This window comes from Lagopus leucura, unplaced genomic scaffold, assembly GCF_019238085.1.
Source record: "Lagopus leucura isolate 7727_CA_CO unplaced genomic scaffold, USGS_WTPT01 Super-Scaffold_100034, whole genome shotgun sequence".
Classification (NCBI taxonomy): Eukaryota; Metazoa; Chordata; class Aves; order Galliformes; family Phasianidae; genus Lagopus; species Lagopus leucura.
In genome coordinates, this window is record NW_024962283.1 from 1,048,851 (window position 1) to 1,067,750 (window position 18,900).

The 18,900-nt window shown below is 44.5% G+C and overlaps 2 protein-coding genes across 6 annotated transcripts in view; one reads left to right on the forward strand and one right to left on the reverse strand.

The window, feature by feature from the left end:
* Nucleotides 1-18,900, forward strand: part of KCNJ5 (potassium inwardly rectifying channel subfamily J member 5) — a 53,305-nt gene that overhangs the window by 7,669 nt on the left and 26,736 nt on the right. For 4 of the 5 annotated variants that reach the window (XM_042882587.1, XM_042882593.1, XM_042882589.1 and 1 more), the window contains one exon: nucleotides 8,089-8,245. The gene's annotated coding sequence lies outside the window, so the exon portion shown is untranslated. Of the gene's footprint in view, nucleotides 1-1,747; nucleotides 2,406-8,088; nucleotides 8,246-18,900 lie in introns of those variants that run through there. The other variant, XM_042882590.1, reaches the window with a different exon arrangement.
* KCNJ1 (potassium inwardly rectifying channel subfamily J member 1) lies at nucleotides 1,127-13,755 on the reverse strand. Its single transcript, XM_042882599.1, has 2 exons — nucleotides 13,669-13,755; nucleotides 1,127-2,261 (listed from the first exon to the last, which is right to left on the reverse strand). The coding sequence occupies exon 2, from the start codon at nucleotides 2,240-2,242 to the stop codon at nucleotides 1,127-1,129; it is 1,116 nt and encodes a 371-aa protein (XP_042738533.1). The 5' UTR covers nucleotides 2,243-2,261; nucleotides 13,669-13,755.

An 18,900-nucleotide genomic window follows, 5' to 3' on the forward strand; every position in this document is an offset into this window, starting at 1 on the left:
TTTGAGCACATCCTCCCTTGCTGCAGCCCAAGACTTTGCCACTATGCTGTAATTACTGCAGGATCCGTTGTGTTACAGCATTTCACCGTGCTTTTGTCGTAGCTTCAAAGAAAGGCCTGTTGGTGTTTGTGCTGTGGGCTGTTCCAAAGATGCATCTCGTGCTGGGAAGTTCCTCTCTTCTCCCAGAGAATTGCTCTCCCACCGGATGTGCTGCAGTCTGTGTGTTCTTCACCTCCCTGCAGTGCTTGCTGTTCCACTGGCCTGTTGCCTTCTGAGTATATATACTCAGAATACTGAGAATATATACCTTTCTCGGTATCACAGCTGCTGCCTCCTGGCAGAAGTGGACAGAGGGGTTCAGGAGGGTGAGACAACTAAGAACAAGCTGCAATGTTCCTTGTCTCTCATGACAGGTGTCTGCTTGTGCTTGTTTTTGCTTTCCATTTCCATTTGGTATTTTCCCTCAAGGAATCAAAAGCTTTCACAGAAGAGAACTCCTTATGATGTTGAAGTTGCAGCAGGATGGCATAGGCTCTGCCTTCAAAATCCCTTCCTAAACGTGTACCATCCCTTAACGCTCCATTTCTATTCATATGACAGCTCAAAATAAGAAAGAATTGTTTCAGGATGTTCAGAAGTGTTCAAAAGGTTTGGAGCCGAAGGTTCTGCATCCATAGAGGGCTTTGGCAATGAGAGACATGCATTTCTGGTGAGGTTTTGACTTTTAAGTCCCTTTGGTCCTTATGGATAATTTTGGCCTTCTGTCTGTCCTTCTCATGCTCACGTTCTCATAGCTTTGCTCCACTTAAGAGTGACTTAAAGTTTCTCTTTCCAGGCTTTGTAAGACTGATGTGCCTCTGGGAGCTCAAGTGAGTTGGATGCTCCAACTTAGCAGCTTCATAAAATGTCCCACAGATATAAAAATATAAATTCTATGAAATACATAGCATTGTTAAATAGTGTTCTGTGATCACTGGTATGCTGGTCCTCTCTGATTTGAGGCTTTTGAGAAGATAAGATGCTGCTGTAGAGTTAAAACAAACCTGTTATTGGTTTTACTAAGTTATTAATCCTCTCAAGATTGATTTAACTATGCAGAAAGGTGCAGTCTGATAAAGATTTGGAGCTACATTTTTGTGTCACTGGCTTCACTAACTTCTGCCAAGACAAAACCAGGGTTGTCAAAGCCTTTCTTCTCTTTGGCTTTAGCTTCTTTCTCATTGTAGAGGCAGAAGGCACAGTGGGGCATCTCCACTGCCACTGTCTTGCTGAAGTTCTGGAAGTCTACTCTGTATTTCCCTTCTTTGGTCTTGGACACAATGGGAGCGAAGCGATAACCCCAGAGCACCTCTTCTGGGATGTAAGATGTCCTCACTTGGCAGGTAGCACTGGTGGCTTCAACGGTGCCATCTAAAAACACCACCAGTTCAAAATCTTGCTGCAGAATTGTTTCTGCTGCCATGTGGAAGAAAGGGCTGTTCTTGTCTATGATGTGGTAAATAGTCAGTGGGGAAATGAAGAAGAGATTTTCGTTGCCAGCATCAACGATAAACTCTATGTTGACCTGGTCCAGAATGATTGTCTCTCCTTCTGGGGTGATGGTGGTCTTCAAGAGTTTGCCATAGATGTGACTCCCGATGAGAAGGCTCTTCCTGAGGTTTGCCACCCTGATGAGGAGGCAGAGCTTCCCACCACGTTTGCTGATGACAGCATTCCTGCTGAAGGTGATGGTCTTGGCCCTGTTCTTGGACCTTGAAATCTTGGCCAAGATGGCACCGCACATGAAAGAATTGATGATGACCCCCAAGATAGACTGGAAGATGAGCAGGAAAATGGCAGTGACACATTGTTCTGTGACACATCTGAAGCCATAGCCAATAGTGACCTGTGTCTCCAAGGAGAACAGGAAAGCTGAAGTCAGACCGTTGATATTCTCAACACAAGGGGTGTGATTTATGGAAGGATTGAATTCTGGAAGGTCTTTGTGTATGTAGGCCACAACGTACCAGAGGAGACCAAACAGAAACCAGCTGCCTAAGAATGCTGAAATGAAGATAGTCATTTTGTATCTCCATCTCAAATCCAGGACAGTTGTCCATATATCAATCAAAAAGACAAACCTTGACTGCTGTACGTTACCAAACTCTATGTTGCACCTTCCATCTTTAGAAACAAGCCTTGCTTTTCTCCGGCTTCGTTCTGTGATGTGGCTGGCAAAGCGTTTCCGGAGGTAGTTGAACATTCCCTGTGCTGCTGGTGTTCTGCAGAATAAGAAATAATGAACATCATGGGTCTCATTTGTACCTGCAGGCAAGGAGTAAAGACTGCCAAGGTCTCAAGATTCCTGCTTAGGAAAAAGTTGTACCATTTGCATATTTTCCCTCCACTACTGGAGAAAATTTCCAGTAAGTATATGAGAAAATGAGCAGATTTTTGCCTAAGGAGCATTCCAGCAAACAACAAAAAAAAAATCATTTTGGCTTGCTTAGTAAACTTGTGAAGTTAAGAATCGGTCAACTGTTAATGTTGTCCCCTACTCAGTGGAACAAGCAGAGGAATAGAGGAGCAGCAAAGTTCACTGTGGGCATGCAGTGGGAAAACAAACAGGGAGAAGCTCAGCTTTGAGTGTTTTCTGTCTTCTAGAAGATGAAGCTGGGCTTAAAGAAGTGTGTGTGTGTTCATCAGGTGTGATGTGGAGTGTGCATTTAGGCGGAAACGGGAGAGGGTGCAGAATGTCTAATGAAGCCAGATTGATGCAGTGACTTTTAGCATGGTTATAGGTTGGGTTTGAGGTGTGAATTTCAAGCTCTGGAAACATAGAAGCAGGACTCCTAGGAGAGAATAAAAGAAAGGGTTATGCAGCTGCTGGAATATAGTTGGGTGTTCACTCATCCTAAAGGTAATGCAAGAGAAAAGGGGTGGATTTTGAAATCCATTCTTAAGGGAGTGCAGCTCTGTGTCTCTTAATCTTGTCCTTTCTGACTGTCCATGTTAGCAAGAGACCCAGGAAGAAGGAGTCACTGATGGGGGAAATAGCACAGATGTGATCAGAGTGGGATCAGCAAACATGCAGAAGTGTCCCAGCTCTGCAGTCAGTCATTGATGTAGGTGTGGGGTGAGGTTCATGCACTGCAGAGCTGCAGATGGCCTGCTCTGTTCGTGGGCAGATTTTGACCCCAAACATAGGGATATTCTTAGAGATAACCCACTTTAGAATTGATGACCCCTCAGGCACAAAATGTCTTCCTTTCTAACAGAAGATGTGTTAGATGAGCTGACCCAGCCTGGGAATGTACCCTGTGTGCCTCTTTAGCCTTTATTAAACAAAATTCTTCTTGTGCAGCTGAACTTCGCTGTGTGCTGTAATTACATTTCTTGGGGGCAAAATGCTTCAGCTTAAAACAACTCAGAAACGTGGTGGGAAAATGTCCTCACTGGTGACTCACACAGAGAATATTCTGAGTTTATTGCATCTCTGAGGACAAAGCATCCTCAGCCATTGACAGGCTGGGATGTTTGCTGTGGGATGTGTGGCGCTTCAGCAGTGCATCTCAGACCAGAAGGTGCTGGGGGCTGTGCAGCTGATTGCTGTTCATTCTGTGCCACTGTATTGGATTGCATCTACTGACATGAGTTAGTGCAAAATTTGCCTTGCTTCAATTCAGTTTTTAAATGGTAAATGCTCTGCTTGTGCCAGTGGTAAAGCTGGCTCCTAATTGCTGGTAAAGGAAGACTGTGCTCCTTCTGAGTGGATACATCGTGTCTCTGCACCATGCAGGAGTGAGCTGCTCTTTAGCAAAGATTTTCTTCCATTTACTCTGAAGCAGAAGCTGCTTAATGTTTTAGATAGCTAAAATAAATCTCTCCATTAGATAGAGTAGTTACAGGGACCACAGATTGGCTTTTGATGCAGCAACCAGTGGCAAAGGGATAATGTTATTGATAAGCATGCATTACATTTTGTAAAGCCAGAAGTAAAATACAAATTTGTTGCTTTGTGTCACAGCCTGTGCTTACACTGAAACCTCTGCTCATAAAAGAGGATGAAGAAATGAAGGTCATTGTGCCATAGCTTTTCACTGTTCTGAACCTTTGCTGCTGAACGTATTGGTGGTGAATGTAGCTGCATAGTTAAACTTTAAGCGAGAACCTGAGGAAGGGAATGGGGTCACCCTCCAAACAATCCTCAAGTCTGCTTTTCTTGACGCCCTTTCCATGTGCTCATGTTAATGCATAGTTTGTGCAAAAAGAAAACAACGCACGGTTCTCAGAAGCTCTGCAGTATTTAACCTTAATTTCCCTGTGTGCAGGAATGTGTGGCTCCAGCTGCTGTTGGCATTTGTTGTGTTGTGTTTTTTTCTGCAGCAGTGTGAGCTCTGAGTGTCAGTGCTGGAGCAAAGCAAAATGCTTCCATGCCACTGCCTGCACATCCTGAACTGCACGTGTGCCTTGGGCAGAGGTGCTCAGAGCCCCCTGGAATGATGTGAAGGGGAGAAATGGAAGAGGTTCTCTGATCCAGCTGGCTTTTCCTGCTGGGGCTGTCACAGATGTTACCACGATTCTGGTAGACCTGATTCAGCCTTCACTTGAAATCTTTGGATTCATCCAGACATACAAATCAACAGATAATTATCACAGAGATGAGAGGAAGCCAATCAGCACAATCTGGGCTGCAACCTTGGAAACATTCCCAACTTTGCTGCTCCTTTCCTTCCTCTTTAAATCTTCCCTGCTGTCTTCAGGCTGCTTTACAAGCCCTGTTTAAGCTACCCCAGATAGATCAAAGTCTGAAGAAAACACCCTTCTTGAGCCAGGGTGGCAAAGCAATCCTACCCTCAACAAATCTTTCTTGCTCCCACTTACAGCTGGAATGTGTTGATTCTCTTCAGCAAGAGAAGCATTCCCTCCCGTACCAACACTGAGCGTGCTACAGGGGAGGTTACAGAAAGCAATTTATGTAAATACAGCCATTAGTCCTTTCCATTTAAATCACTGAAGGTAACTGACTGGCTGCATTGTAGTTAATATTTAGCAGGGTGTTTCCTGTCAGCCCAAACACACACAGCACTGCAGGCTGTGCTGCGTGAGAAATGCCTTTAGGAGGAGCTGGCAGAGCTCTGCTGTCCCCAGCAGCATTCAGCACAGGAGTGCTGCTCTGCCTGTGTTGAGTGATGGGGCAGCAGCACTGCCCTGAGTAGTGATGGCATGTCGAGGTTGGCTGCAGAAACATGCAGCTTCCACTGGGCTGTTCCACTCATATTTCAGAGATCACTGCAATAAGCAGAAACCGTTATGTTTCTGTTGTTCACTTCCTGATCTTTCCTAACTAACCTCCATCACCCCCCATACCCAGAATAACTTACAAACGCACAGGTAGATTGTTCTGGAGAGATGCACTTCTGCACGTGTGTAACAGCAGTGGTTAGAGGTCCTGCATGCTACGTACCAGCTGGGGCTCCTCTGCTCACCAGGGATGCAACTGAGTGGTCCTCTTTGCTCCTACTTGCTCTCAGCTGGTTTGCAGTGAGCTCTTCTGAATGTGGGGTAATGCCCAGACGCATTAATGGTGCTCTGGGTAAGTCCTCTGTGGAGCACATTAATCCATGGAAATGGCTTTAATCTCAGTCACGTGCGGTGCTGGGGAGCAGTGGGTGTAGGAAGGGGAAGGTGGTTGAGATTTGATGGGGGTCAGGCAAGACCAACATCTTTTAACACATTTAACTGTTGTTTTGATGCCCGTGGCTTCAAATGTATTTCTTCCCTCACGGCAAAGGAGGTACAAACAGAGCTGGCAGAGCCTCATCATTACAGGGGGAAAGCATGAACGCAAAGCAGCCCTCTGAACTCACAGCTTTTGATAGAAATGCATCTTTGTTAGGGATTCAGATGAAGCTCTAAGGAGCTTAGGTAGAAAAAAGGGGGATACAGGGTTAAAGGATTATTTCTTCAGTCCTGTTCAGCTCTTTTCAAAAATCAGTTCTTTCAGTCCTTTCTGGGTTTTTATGTTGTTGTTGAACTTCCTCTGAACAAAGTATGTGAAATATCCCACTCTTGATACCTTCTGAAATCCTTTTTTATTAGAAAAGCAAACAGCAGCACTTAGTCTCATTGTGTGTTATTTGCTGGCTTCTTTTCTACTGAGACCTTTGGAGAATACAGCTCATTTGCTTTTCATTCACTGCCATGGCTAGAGCAGGAATCTGCCTGTTGCAGTATCCCAAACCTGTTGTGATATCAGAATTGTAGCAGAATCAAGGACTGCCAAACAGAGCTGACCTTGCAGTGGATCAATTTGAAGTACAGCAGGAGCGTAACCTTGCCTAAGTCAACTTATGTGCCTCATTTGTCTCCTGTCACAGAGGAGGAGCACCCATCACTTCTATTTAAACTGGGTGAATCGGGAGTGTTCCAGCTATCCTTGGTACAGAGCACAAGGCTGTGCCAAGCCCTCCCTGCTGCTCCCACAGCCTGAAAACGTGTATGAACTGTGTGGGGTGTGCAGACAGTGGGAACTATTGGTCATGGAAGGGGCTGAGCCACTCCAGGAAGGCTGCTGTAATGCTTTGTCAGCCTGTTATACCAGAGGACTTGGGACCCTCTGCCTTAAAAGTGGGTCTTCATGCTGTGCTCTGTGTGTGCTTGGTGGGGTTTGCTCCCTGATCCATCCTGCTGAGCACTCCTGGTGCTCCCCACTGCAGTGTGCCATGGGGTCATGCTTCAAATAGGGTTTCCATGATAACAAGCAGCAGCTGCCTGTATTGAGGAGCATTACTTGCACTGTGCCTGCTGTACATTACTTGAAAAGACAGGCTGCAGTTTCCCCTCACAAAGCTGTCTCGAAGGCATCATTCATTCCTGAGAACACAGGCAGATAAGTGAAATAATGTGCGCTGCAGCAATGGAGACTTGAGCAAACTGTGTATTCTTGGAGACTGGGAGTGTTTGGGGTCCTCAAGGGTTGCAAGTAAAGATTTACAGCAGTAAAGCCATTACTGTTATTGTTAGCCATTAATATTATGGCAGTTAGCACTGCATGCAAAATTAATTCATTACTGCAGTTACTGAGGGAGAGAGCCTGAAGTGCTCAGCTTAGGTGAGAGCACACAGTGTGGCTCTCGTGTACAAACCCCATTAAGGCTTTGGGGAATATACAGCAGTGGGATTTCCTCCTGCCCTGGGAGGGCAGCCCTGGCTCGCAGATGTTCCCTCTCTATCACACGGAGCTTGGCAAACATCTGTCAGACAAAAATATTTGCCAGTGCTCTCCAGCAGTGATGGCTTCATAGGGACCAAAGGAAACTTTGTTATTTGTGCTACTTTTGCAGCGCCTGACCAATTTCACAGCTACACTGCATCTGCCATAGCACCTTCCTCTGCGACAGAATTCCTGTGCAGCCAATGATCCACCTCACCTCCAGGGTCTGTCATGGGATGCTGCATCGTGCTGGGAATCGCCTCTGTGAGAGCTGGGAGTGGGGCTGTCTGCACCAAGGCAGGGGATTCCCCAGCAGAAATGTTTCTGCTTTCAGAGAATTGATTTTTGCTGAAAATACCAAGTTTACTTATTTTAGAAGAAATGGTTCTCTGGGAGAAGTTATTCTTGAGCAAATGGGATCTTTGGGGACTTTGGTCAAAAGAGAACGATTCTCCTTGCAGTGTTTTTGTGTCCTTGTGGTTTCAAAAGGAATAAAATAGGGCTTGAACACAGTAGAAGTGTTATGTTGGCTGTGTATTCTGCTCACTGAGGGGTCTGGAAATGATGTGTTTTGCTTTCTGTTGAGTTTTTCTGAAGGAGAAAGGAGAGTTTTTGCTAGCTATTTCTCTGCTGCCAGAAAAGGCATTGAATTGTGAAGGTGTGGTGATGGTGGACTGCAGAGTTCCACCTGTTTGCTTGAAAGCAGCCTGTAGGCAAAGCACTGTGCTGCACAGGATGTGTGCTGGGAAGGCAGTGCAGCACAAACACCATCCACAAAGGTCATGGGGAGAACAGGCAGAGTCATGTGAGCCACTTCTGTACATTCTCATTTTGTTATTCTTTGCTGAATTATTAAAGGCATTGAATCATTAACTCGCAATTTGTTTCTACAGATTGGCAATGTCAAGTCTCAGTCATCAGTACGGTGCCCTGGAAAGGCTTTGTGCAAAAGTCCTGAGGGCTGAGAGGCAGCTGACAGCCATTATCCAAGGCCAAGAGCACCTGGGGACACCACGATGGTTCTGACCCATTTGGGCATCTCATCTCAAGGTATCTCAGCACTCACCATTCTCCTGTCATTTGAATTTCCAAACTGTTGGAGTATTGAAATGCGTAGTGGCTCCGTGCCACCCTAAACAGAACTCAGCACTGGGTATGATAGAAAACACTGACAGAAGGACCCAGCATTGACAGAAAGTACTTATTGTTACAGCAGCTTCCAGAAGCCCTTGCTTACTCAGTGCACAAGAAGAGCATGATGTTGCTCTCTTTGCACTCTGCACATCACTAAAGAAAAGCAATTAAGTGAATGCTGCCATGGTATAAAGTCTTAGCACAGTAGCTTACATCACAGGGTATAGTTAATGCCAGCTCCAGAATAGAGATGCAGTAAGAGAATACTCAGAGGCTGCTTGCTCAGCCTTGCACACCCTGCTGGGTGGTCACACACTGTGGCTTAGTCAGCCACAGAGCCAGGATTTCATTTACTGTTTCTCAGTTCTGTAACAGTTCCCTCTGTGCGAACTTGAGGAAAACGAGGGAAGGGCAAATAAGCACCTAACCTGGATTAAATGGCAGTAGGAAGAGTTTCTTTGATTTTTTTTCCTACTGTGTTTTTATAAGGGCTGCACGCTGCTTAAGGTTTCAATTAAATGTTTGTGATTCGTGTGCTGCATGCTGCACTATCACTGTGCTGCAGTCACTCACCTGCATACAGCTCTGGGATAAACCCTGGTTGTCCTAGGCAGCATTTTGGGAGCACTTTTATGCAGAACTCAGAGCACTATCCTGCTGCAGTCCTTACCCAGGGTATTTTATTCCACAAGTATAAGGAACAGCTTTGATGCTTGTAACACATCATTGCTACCTGCTGATCTGCCACGCTCCTCTGTTCTGCTCACTATGCCTGTAATTCTGTCACATAGCAGCTTGCAAGCTGGATTGGCACGTGCTGCCTGATGCTGCATGTTGAATCAGTTGAGGTTCACCAGTAAAAGTATCAGACATCAGTAGTTCAGAAGATTTCCTTTCATCATTCAGTGCTCTGATCACAAATGCTGGCAGCACTGCAGACTTTGACTGACAGATTTTGTTCTACCCCTGGTTCCCGATATCTGATTTCTGCTGTGTTCAGCCAAGCTGTCTAGAAACATCTTGTCCCATTTCAGTTTTATCTCAATAGTTTCTTTCCCTCATCTCTGCTTGGCTGCTGCATCGTGAGGTGGGTGACAGCAGTTGTTCCAGCGCCTTTTGAAGGGGTGTGTGACAGCCTACAGCTCCTGTCCTGGCATTTAATGTGAGTTTTTGGTCACGTATTCTGGACTGGGGGGAAAAACAATCTGACTTTTCAGCTGTTTTTCAGGTGAAGGTAGAGGTATTAAGGACACTCTGTGCTCTTTCATACAAGGTTTGCTGAAGCGAGTCTCATCCATGTGAATTGGAGAGCCAGGGTCCACCTGTGCCTGTTAGATTGGTTAGGATGTTCCAGTGATTTATTACAAATAAATGCCACAGAAGTGAAGCATTTCAGGAGCAAATTTTGAGAATCAAATCTGAGTTGGCAGCTGTTTGCCACATCTTGCAGAAAGCAAATAGCTTTCACTTACAGGAGAAACCTGATTGTTCCCTGAAATATTACATCTCAGGACTGCTCCTCTTAAGGGTAATTTTGGGGTCACACAAAGTGCCTCGTGGAAGCATTGGGGACCACCAGCTGCAAATCTAAAATGTGAGCAGTCTGCTGTCCCTGGGGTGTGCAGTGTTTCACCAGCAGAGCTTTTCCTGCTCCGATCCTTCATTTATTTTTGTGCTCCTAATTATTTATATAAGTGTAATTGACTTGCAAGACATTCCTGGCTTTCAGTGCACACTGAGTGAATTATTGACCCATCACATGGGTCACTGATGTGAAGAGACATACGAACAAACTGAGTACAAAAAGCTGCTTTGCATTCTTAATAGCAAATGTATGCCATTAATAACTTTGCCTGACTCACTCAGAGCCTGCACAATTTTAGTTTAACATGCATATGGCTGAGTTCATCCTCAGAGTAATTTGAAACTCATTGGGCATGGACTTCATCTCCTTGTGCTGCTTTAAAACCTCTCTGCGTTGAGATGTGAAATGCTAATTCCAGAGTTTATGGCTGACTTGAGATGCTACATTTGAAAAATCAAATCCAATTAAATCAACTTATTACCAAGGCCAGATCGTGATATTCAGCACATCTGTTGTTACTTCACAATGAGGAGCAAACTTGAGGAGAATGTTGTGTCTTAACGTATAAACAAGGCTAATCTGTCCTAATAAGAAGGTTTTGGTCTGCAGCACCTGGGAAGCAAGTGGTCAAACCTTTTCTGGAGAGTGCAATTACCTGAGGCTAGTTCTGGCTTTCCACTTCTTTTTGTTGTGCTGTGGGGCGGCTGCTTTCCCCTTTGTGTCTGTTTCCCCATCTGCTCATAACATGGAAGAAAAATGAGGGTGTTGTGTGAATTAATTCAAAGACTGCCAAGTGCTTTGAGAACTGTTATGTGTAGAACTGTTATGTGTACTGCTATGCACTGGCAGCATGGCATCAGCTCATCGTAGTCAGAATTGTAAAGGAGCTCAGGATTCAGGGGACTATAAAGCTAAGAGATGCCCTCTTGCTGTCCTGGTAGGAACTTATTTGTCATTATCTGAGGAGAAGAAAAGCACTTATGTGCAAAGAGCACAGTGAGGAGAGAAAAGAGGGGAATGTACAATGGGGTTTTTTGAGATGGAAAAATACTAAGAGCTGATCTACAGGTATGAAGCAAATGAAAATCTTTAATTTAGGTTCATTAGAGTGTGAGCACTGTGCCATTCTTTGTATTCAAAGCCATGTTATCACCAAAATACTCAGTGGTTCTTTCCGCTGCAGGAACCAGTGCTCCTATTTTGAGCATTACTCCTGTAAACAAGCTCTTATTTCAGTTACTAAGAAGCACTCAGAAATCTTGGCTCAGTTGTTCTAATTTGTGCAGAATTCAGAGCAGCCCTTGGTTGTGATTTGAGATTTTCATAGTCCCTGTGAAGTGATGGAATCCTAATGAAAGATTCATTTTGCTTCAGTGTACCCTCAAAACGTGAGAAAGGCCCAGGCAGCTGCTTGAGATACCAGAGCCAGCATGCAATGAGGACTGGGTGAGCTGCTGCCCACCCCCAGGTTAGATCTGCTTTTAAGTGAGTAAAGGAGGAGAGACCAACTCCATTATTTTATCTCTTGCTATTACTGAACATTCGCACACAAGGAAGCTGTTCAGATTGCAGTAGCTCTATGTTGTGAAGGTCTCTTGTATAATTTTGTTTTCCTCATTGGGACAGAAAGCCCCAGGGCTTCAAACAGGCATTGTTTTGTTGTTTGTTATCTGTGTGATTACTCTGTGTGCACACTTCTCTTGACAGCACAGAGAGCATCTGAGGGAGTTTATTAAGGTATAAACCAACTTAAATTACCTTGCATTTATTGTGGGCTGCTGCTGCTGCAGAGGAGGCACATTTGCATATCAAAACCCTGTGATGTGAAACCAAGAAACAAATAAAACCATCTTATCTCTGTGAGCACTGTGTATGGAGGGTGCAAACTTATCAGCCACCCACAGCCTGACTGCAGTCTGTTACCTGCTGTGTAGCAGAGGTTTATGAAGATATGCAGGGTGAGATAACAAGGCTCTGAATCTTAGCTATAAAGCTCCTTCTCCAGTATGCAGGCTGATGTACAGCAGACTAGAAGTAGAGCCTTGGGCTATATCATGCTAGTACATCCTTTGAGCTGTGCTGCTGAAGGAAGAGACACCTTGCTGTGCTGCAGCAACTCTGCATTTTCTCATAGTTATATGTAAAGGAAGGTAAAGCCACGTTCCTGTGCCAAACTCCCCTCCTTCCCACTGTAGTTCAGGCTCTTATGCAGATGCTCCTTAGTGTTCAGGTGAGCTGCTGAGTACAGCTGAAATGCAGAAGCCATTAGTGGCCTTCAGGTATAGGATGCTTAGAACTGCATGGCTGGGAAGAGCTTTCTGCTCTCACACCCCAGAATATCACTGCTTTGCTACCAGCTCCTGGTGGGGCCACAGAGCTGCCACCAAGAGAAGCGAATTCTCGGAGCTGTTTGTTACATTTCTAAAGGAGCAGTGAAAGGCAGACAGATCTGGATGGAGCTGGAAACCAGCAAGAACCTTGATGAAAGGAAATGAGTCATGGAAGGCTTGTGTGTCCTTCCCCCTGCCAAAGGGTGATGAGGGTTGGGGTGGGGGTAGGAGGCATCACTGCTGATTCTGTGCACATCCAGATGCCTTGGAAGGTTCTGAAGGCAGGAGTGGCTCTTATGCAAAAGCACCTGTAGGGTGAGCTTGCTGTCCCTGCCCAGCATGAGCAGGCTGTGTTGGTATTGCTGTAATACATGGAGTGCTGTTCAGAAGCCCCTGGTGTGGCTGGTATCAGAAGGGCTCAGTCCCTACGTGCTGCTGTATCTGTAGTGAAATTATGCTGCTCAGTCCCTACTGTACCTATGTATGATATTTATTAACAACAGCTGAGGACCAACGCTGCTACATCTTACTGGCTGTTTTTAACAGAATTTAAGGAAATGGTGGCAATTGTTAGACAAGCATTTGTGCAAAAAGGTCGTGGTAGGGAAGTAGAGGTAACCAGTACAGGAGGGCAGCTGTTACTTACTGATCGTTCAGACCATTACTTTCTTATTATCTTAGCTTGATTCTATAGTGGATATTTTTCTCCTGTTGTGCAGTGAAGTTGCATCAAGCAGAAAATTGGTTTAAGTACAAATTCTTATGGTGTCTTTCATCAAATGTTCTCGGAGAACATTACTAATAATTCATTAAAGGGGCACTGTCAGCTGGAACGCGTTAATTACTATTTTCTGACAAGTCAACCCGTAAGTGGTGTGTCCTGATTTTCCTATTTATTGCTAAAAAATATGTAGATTTTCTTCTTTTTCCTGTAGATGTTTATAGGAGATGAGTGAAGTAATTGACTACAAGACTGGGGAGGTGAGCCATGTACTACATGTTGTCAGGCCCAAAACAGGAGAGAATTTAAGGGTGGGTACTCTTTTAAACAGTAATTTTGAGCAACTCCTTACTGCAGGACCTGAGCATCTCCCAGTGCATCTGGATGGGGAGAACCTGTGGCATGTGCACATCGCTGCTTCAAACAAGCACAGTGAAATCAAAGCCTAGCAGTAAAAACCATTATTTCCTGCTCCCAGCCTGGGTGCACAGGCTCAGCCTTCTAGTAACTGTGAGGGAATGACAGGCTGCCCAATACTCATACAGAGTTAGAACAGCAATCATGGCAGTTACCATAGCTAGCTTGATGCAAACCCGCACTGCTTTATCCCACTGTAGTTTGTTGCATTGCAACACTTCAATATCCTTCCAGCCCTGTGTCATTGCTACCTTTCAAGCAAATAAAATGCCAGTGAGCCTCTTACCTTGGATGTTAAGCAGTGAAGGTGACTGCAGCAGGGAGGTGGGAGGGAAAGCTTCCTGTAGCCCTAGAGCATGTAATTCCCAACAGCTTCTCCACCAAAGGGAGCATGGCCAGGGCCCTCCTTGGCTTTTATGTGTGCCTGTGTCAGCTCAGACTGGTTGCCAGCTCATCTATATGCAATGGCTCATTAACGTAATGGCTCAGTTTATATACCCTATGTGAAAGGCAGAGAAGTGGCTGCTGTATGTAAAAATAAGGCACAAGTGTTGAGCTGTTGAGGGTAGGGAAATTAGTGCAGTATTACCTGGGAAAGCTGGTGCTACTATGACTGTATCTGTTACTGTATCCCACCGGTGTAAATCCAGCAGCAGTGTCCTGACTACCTGTGAGAATCCCGCCTTTGTTTTGCATGGCAGCATGGTTTTGGGGAGAAAAAAAACCCCATGAAGTGTATCTTTTAATACCTCCTATATTCTGCAGAACCTTTGCAGTTTGATTTATTTGACTTATGGTGTATTAGAAGCACGTACTCTTCCCTAGGATTTCCTTCCTAGATCTGAGCTGAAAGCCTAATTCCATCCAAAACGTTTGCAGAGGGACTGCAGGAGTCAATTCACAACTGTGATCTTGGAGTCTGAAGCAATGAATATCTCTTGTACTTCTCAATCCTTTAGCAGTGTCTTTGCATCTCACTGGTAAGGGATTGCGTGATTTAAACCTGAAATTAATTTACCTATATGCACGTCATTAAGTTAATACTTCTGGTTTGATCAAATTAGGAAGGCATTTCTTCTCACTCTAAGACAAATGTCTAAGAATGCACTGCCTTCCAGAGATGCTCATCCATCTGCCTTTACAGAGAGAGGACTTGAGGGGCTGAAGCAGTTTATATCCTTATCTTTTCAATGCCTACTGTAAATAAATGAGTTCTACCCTCAACATTAAAATCCCCAGATGGGAGATTGATCTTCCCTGGGTTATGCAGCAACAGGAGCCCCGCGTTTCCTCCACTGACTACAGGCAGCTAGAGGCCATGGTGCAGGCAGGACCTTCTTTATCTCCCAGAGTCTTGGAAGAGGTGGGGGATACAATTTGTTAATCAAAACCTTATTTGCCATTTGGGCAAAGCCAGATCTGCTCACACAGTTGAAAGCAACAGGAGATCAATGATTCAGCATCGGAGCTGCTTGCCCTGCAGCGTTGTGAAGACAGAAAGCACTGATACAAGGAATTGAGCTCAGGTATTAGCCATTCCATTGTTTAAATAGCTCAGTCATTGATGATCAATGCGATAATTTAAGTAGTGCTTTTCACTTCCAAGCACATTAATCCATCTGTTGTATCTCCTCACGGTGCTGGGATGTAGGTCTGCTGTTAGCAGTGCCAACACAGCACAGAAATGTGATGATGGAATGGCTGCAGGTAACAACCAGGAGTCACTGATGTGATGTACTCAGAAATAATCAGTCTGCTTATCGTTATGCTGTACTCAATGCACACAGGAGCCCTGCACTGCTCACCTGTTGGCAGTTTGTGATGTTACAAATTAAATTTCACCAATTAGCATATTGCACATTGCTTAACATAATTTTTCAAAGAAAAAAGCTGTTCTCCTGCGATGAAACTCCTGCGATGGGATTTTTTTTTCCCATTAGTTTCAAAGAATGTGTTGAGCCCTTAAAGGGTTTTACTTCTGTTAAATATTATCCTCAACACCGGGAAATTAAAAGTGAATGGGTTTTCTTCATTCTTTCACGATGACATGTCAAAAGAATGTTAGAAAAATGAATAGGTTCTCCTGGCTTTCAGAAGCTCCCAGAGTGAATTTCAATTGCAGGTTTTTAGGACAGATTGTAATTAACTTCTTCATTCGGTCTGAGACCAGAACACTCTTTCTGTATTTGGTACAAGGAAGGCAGGGCAGGAGAAGAATAGTAAAGCATTTGGGTTTTAATGAGTGACAAATGACTTCTAGGTGCTCTGAGACCACTTAGATGATGGTGATTCTCATAACATAAAGAGGTTATAGAGGAATAAATTCTGTAGTTTGTTTCTCATGTTGGACAGAAGCATCACCGAAGACATTCTTGGAAATGTAGGGTATTGTGTTCAACTGGTTGTGTTGTTTTCCTAAGGCAACATTTCCAAAGTTGCATCCATACCCAAGGAGCTGCACAGCACTTTCAGCAGTGGTGTGGGTTTGCCAACAGCCCTCTTCCATTCTCATCAGTTTGGCTTCACTGTTTTATCAGAAATGTATTCTTTGGGAACCTGTCCTGTAAAGAAGAAATGGGAAATGAGGTGTAACTGAGCTGATGGCAGAACATCCCCTGCTGTATTTGTAAATATTTTTTTTCCAGTGTTTTTCACATTAAGTCAACACTTTTGATTAAGAGCGTTCTGTGAAGTCTGCTTGCCTGAAGCAGTTTCTCTACATAAATATTGATCATCTCTATCTGCTTTGTCAAATGAAAAGAAAGATGTCATGCCCTTATCTTTAGGAACGATTATTTATAGAAGATGCAGTCTCTCTAGATGTAACCAAAGATGCATACTTTATAAGCATGGTAGGGAAGTCAGTACTGCAAGCAGTTGTTTGTTCATTAACCTCAGTGCAGCTAGGCTGGCAGCCTCCCAGTACTGATTTACTTGGTGTTTACCATGGGGAGGGATTTAAAATCCACTGCAGTTTTATGCCGAGTCCCAAGAGAGGTGATTCCATCCTTCCCATTACATCTCATTTTCTATCTGTTAAATACTGAGCTGATAGTGTAGCAAAGAAGAGAGAAGTAACAGGAGCCTGTTCTGTATTTGTACACGCAGCTGTGATTCTGACATTGTTTCTAACAAAAGCAAGGTTTAGAATCCCTTCTCCTTTCCTTATTCTTAGACAGCAGGGAGTTGAAGCCCTTCGTCTCCTCTGCTAACTGTAATGGCAAAATTTAAATGCATAGGCATAATTAAAGACTCCTTAATTTCAGGAACGAAGCTGGCTGTGGGAATGCATGTGGGAATCCAAAAAGGCAGAGCGCTGTGTTATTTAACTCCTTGATGTCCTAAGGGTTGCACAGCAGCAAGGGCCTCATTTGTGTCAGGCAAGTCTGTGAGGTAGAACAGCTTTACTGAGTGCCACATGGGGGAAGTCTGCTTTATGCAACCGTATTCATTGAGAAAATTGTGCTGGCTTCTCACTGGAAGTAATAAAGCTCATTACTTGCATTTACGTGTAATTCAGCTACTTGGCAGAGTTCATTAATGCCAGAGAAGTCCTTACTTCCTCTGAAAATGTAGGGCATGGGTGGACTGCAACAAAGGCACTTCTTTCCTTCCTGCTTGATCAGATGCTATGGAGCATTAAAATGAGAGCATGCTTTGGTTCGCCTTCTGTCTTTTTTCTGTTTTCCAAACAGATAAGGTTCTGAAGGAAGATCTCCAAAAAGCCATTTGTAGAAGTCTGATTTGAGGGCATGAGGTGTTTCTGTAGTGCTGGTTCCAAGGAGCTAGTCCCTACGTCAGCCTCTGGGAGCCCAGGCCCTGCTTTGATGGAGCACAGATGTGTTTAGCCAAAGGCTAGATAGGCTCTGAAACATGTGATGCCCTGCTTGCTTGAGCAAACCTAATAGCTTGATAAGGAGTGAGGTGGCACACAGTGCACAATCAGGCGTACCTGCATGGGCATCTCCTGGAAGGCAACTATATGAATAGGAATAAGCACATAAAGGTATATTATTATTATCTGCAGTTGCCTTTCTGGGCTGCGTTAAGCATCACCAGCAAAACTCATGTTTTGAAGAACAGAATGTGAAATTTAGGTAAGCCTATTGTCTGTGTTTTCTACCCACTGCTCTTTGTAAACAAAGAAAGAAAGATAATGCTGCAATATTGTGCAGCAGTGACCATCCTTTGTGCTGCCATTCTTTAAGGGCACTTGAAAGTCCAATGAGCTGATCCTGCTGCTCAGAAGTTCCCAAACTTTACCACCCCTCCGGGTGTCCTTTTGGGCAGGGCATCCAGGGCAGCGGTTGTGTCCCTCTTGGGGTCAGAGTTTACTTTTTTGAGGTCAACCTACAACTGATCATCTTGGCCTTCACTTTCTTTCCAATTTAGGAATCGATTCCATCCATTTTCTGCTCTCCTGACAGACCTCAGCTGTGACTGTCAGGCTCAGAACCTCTTTGTTTCATTGCTATTAGTGTTTTTATTTTGGACATTGTCACAGTTGCCTAGCAATGTCAGCAGGTGCTCTGAAAATAAACAGTAAAGCACAAGCTTCCTGCAAGACAGAACATTACATTCTGCTTCAAATGGTGTCTTTTATCTGTAAGTCTCCATGGACCCTATCAGCATTAATAAATGAAATTTGCCCTCTTTTGGAATGCAGGGGAAGGAGAGAAATAAAGGAAGCAGTCATCGCTCTATTTTTCTCTGATAATAACCAAGGCAGAAAGTCAAAACAACGGCAGAAAGCATGGTGTGATATTCTGACCTGCTGAAGTCAGGCATTGATCTCCCATGGGAGCCGTGAGGAAAGCTGAGAGCACATCACTTCAAAGAAAGGCCTCTGCTGAATTCCCTTTGCAGCTAATGGGTTGGATGGAGCCTGCAGTGACAGGCAGAGTCAGAAAGTGAACAAGTTGTGCAGAGTGATTTTTCAGTTATTCCCCAAGAGCAAGAGTACAGCCCCAGAGGCACCATAGGCATAGGACCGGTGGTAAAGAGATCAGCACACCCTTCTTACAGGCATGACTGGGGTGTGCATGTGCAGATACACAGTAGGCAGTGCTATGGAACTCACAGCCCCTACAGCTCCTGCTCTCCTTTGGTAAATCTGCATTACTGATAGCAATGACAGAAACTGGGTGCTAATTTTGTCTTAATTTTCAAAAGCAGTGGAATAGGCTGATAGTCTTGCATTGTACCCATGAAAGTTCCCCACCAACAACAGCAGGTGCCTCTCCTGCACGCTTTCTTTTCAGATGTACATTTACTGGATGATCACACAAAAACCCTGGGCCTGGCTATTGAAGGTCAGGACGTGAGAAATAGCCATGTGAAGAATGACTGCTTTATAGATGACTGAACCCATCAGAATGGGCTGCTTGGGAGGGCAGTAAGAACAGGCTTGATAGCAGAGAGCAGTTACCACTTTTGGTAATAGACAGCAGGCTGAGGTATCAGCTGTAGCCTGCTCGTTTTCCACAAGTGATGGCTGTGTGTGTGCTCAGTGATGTGT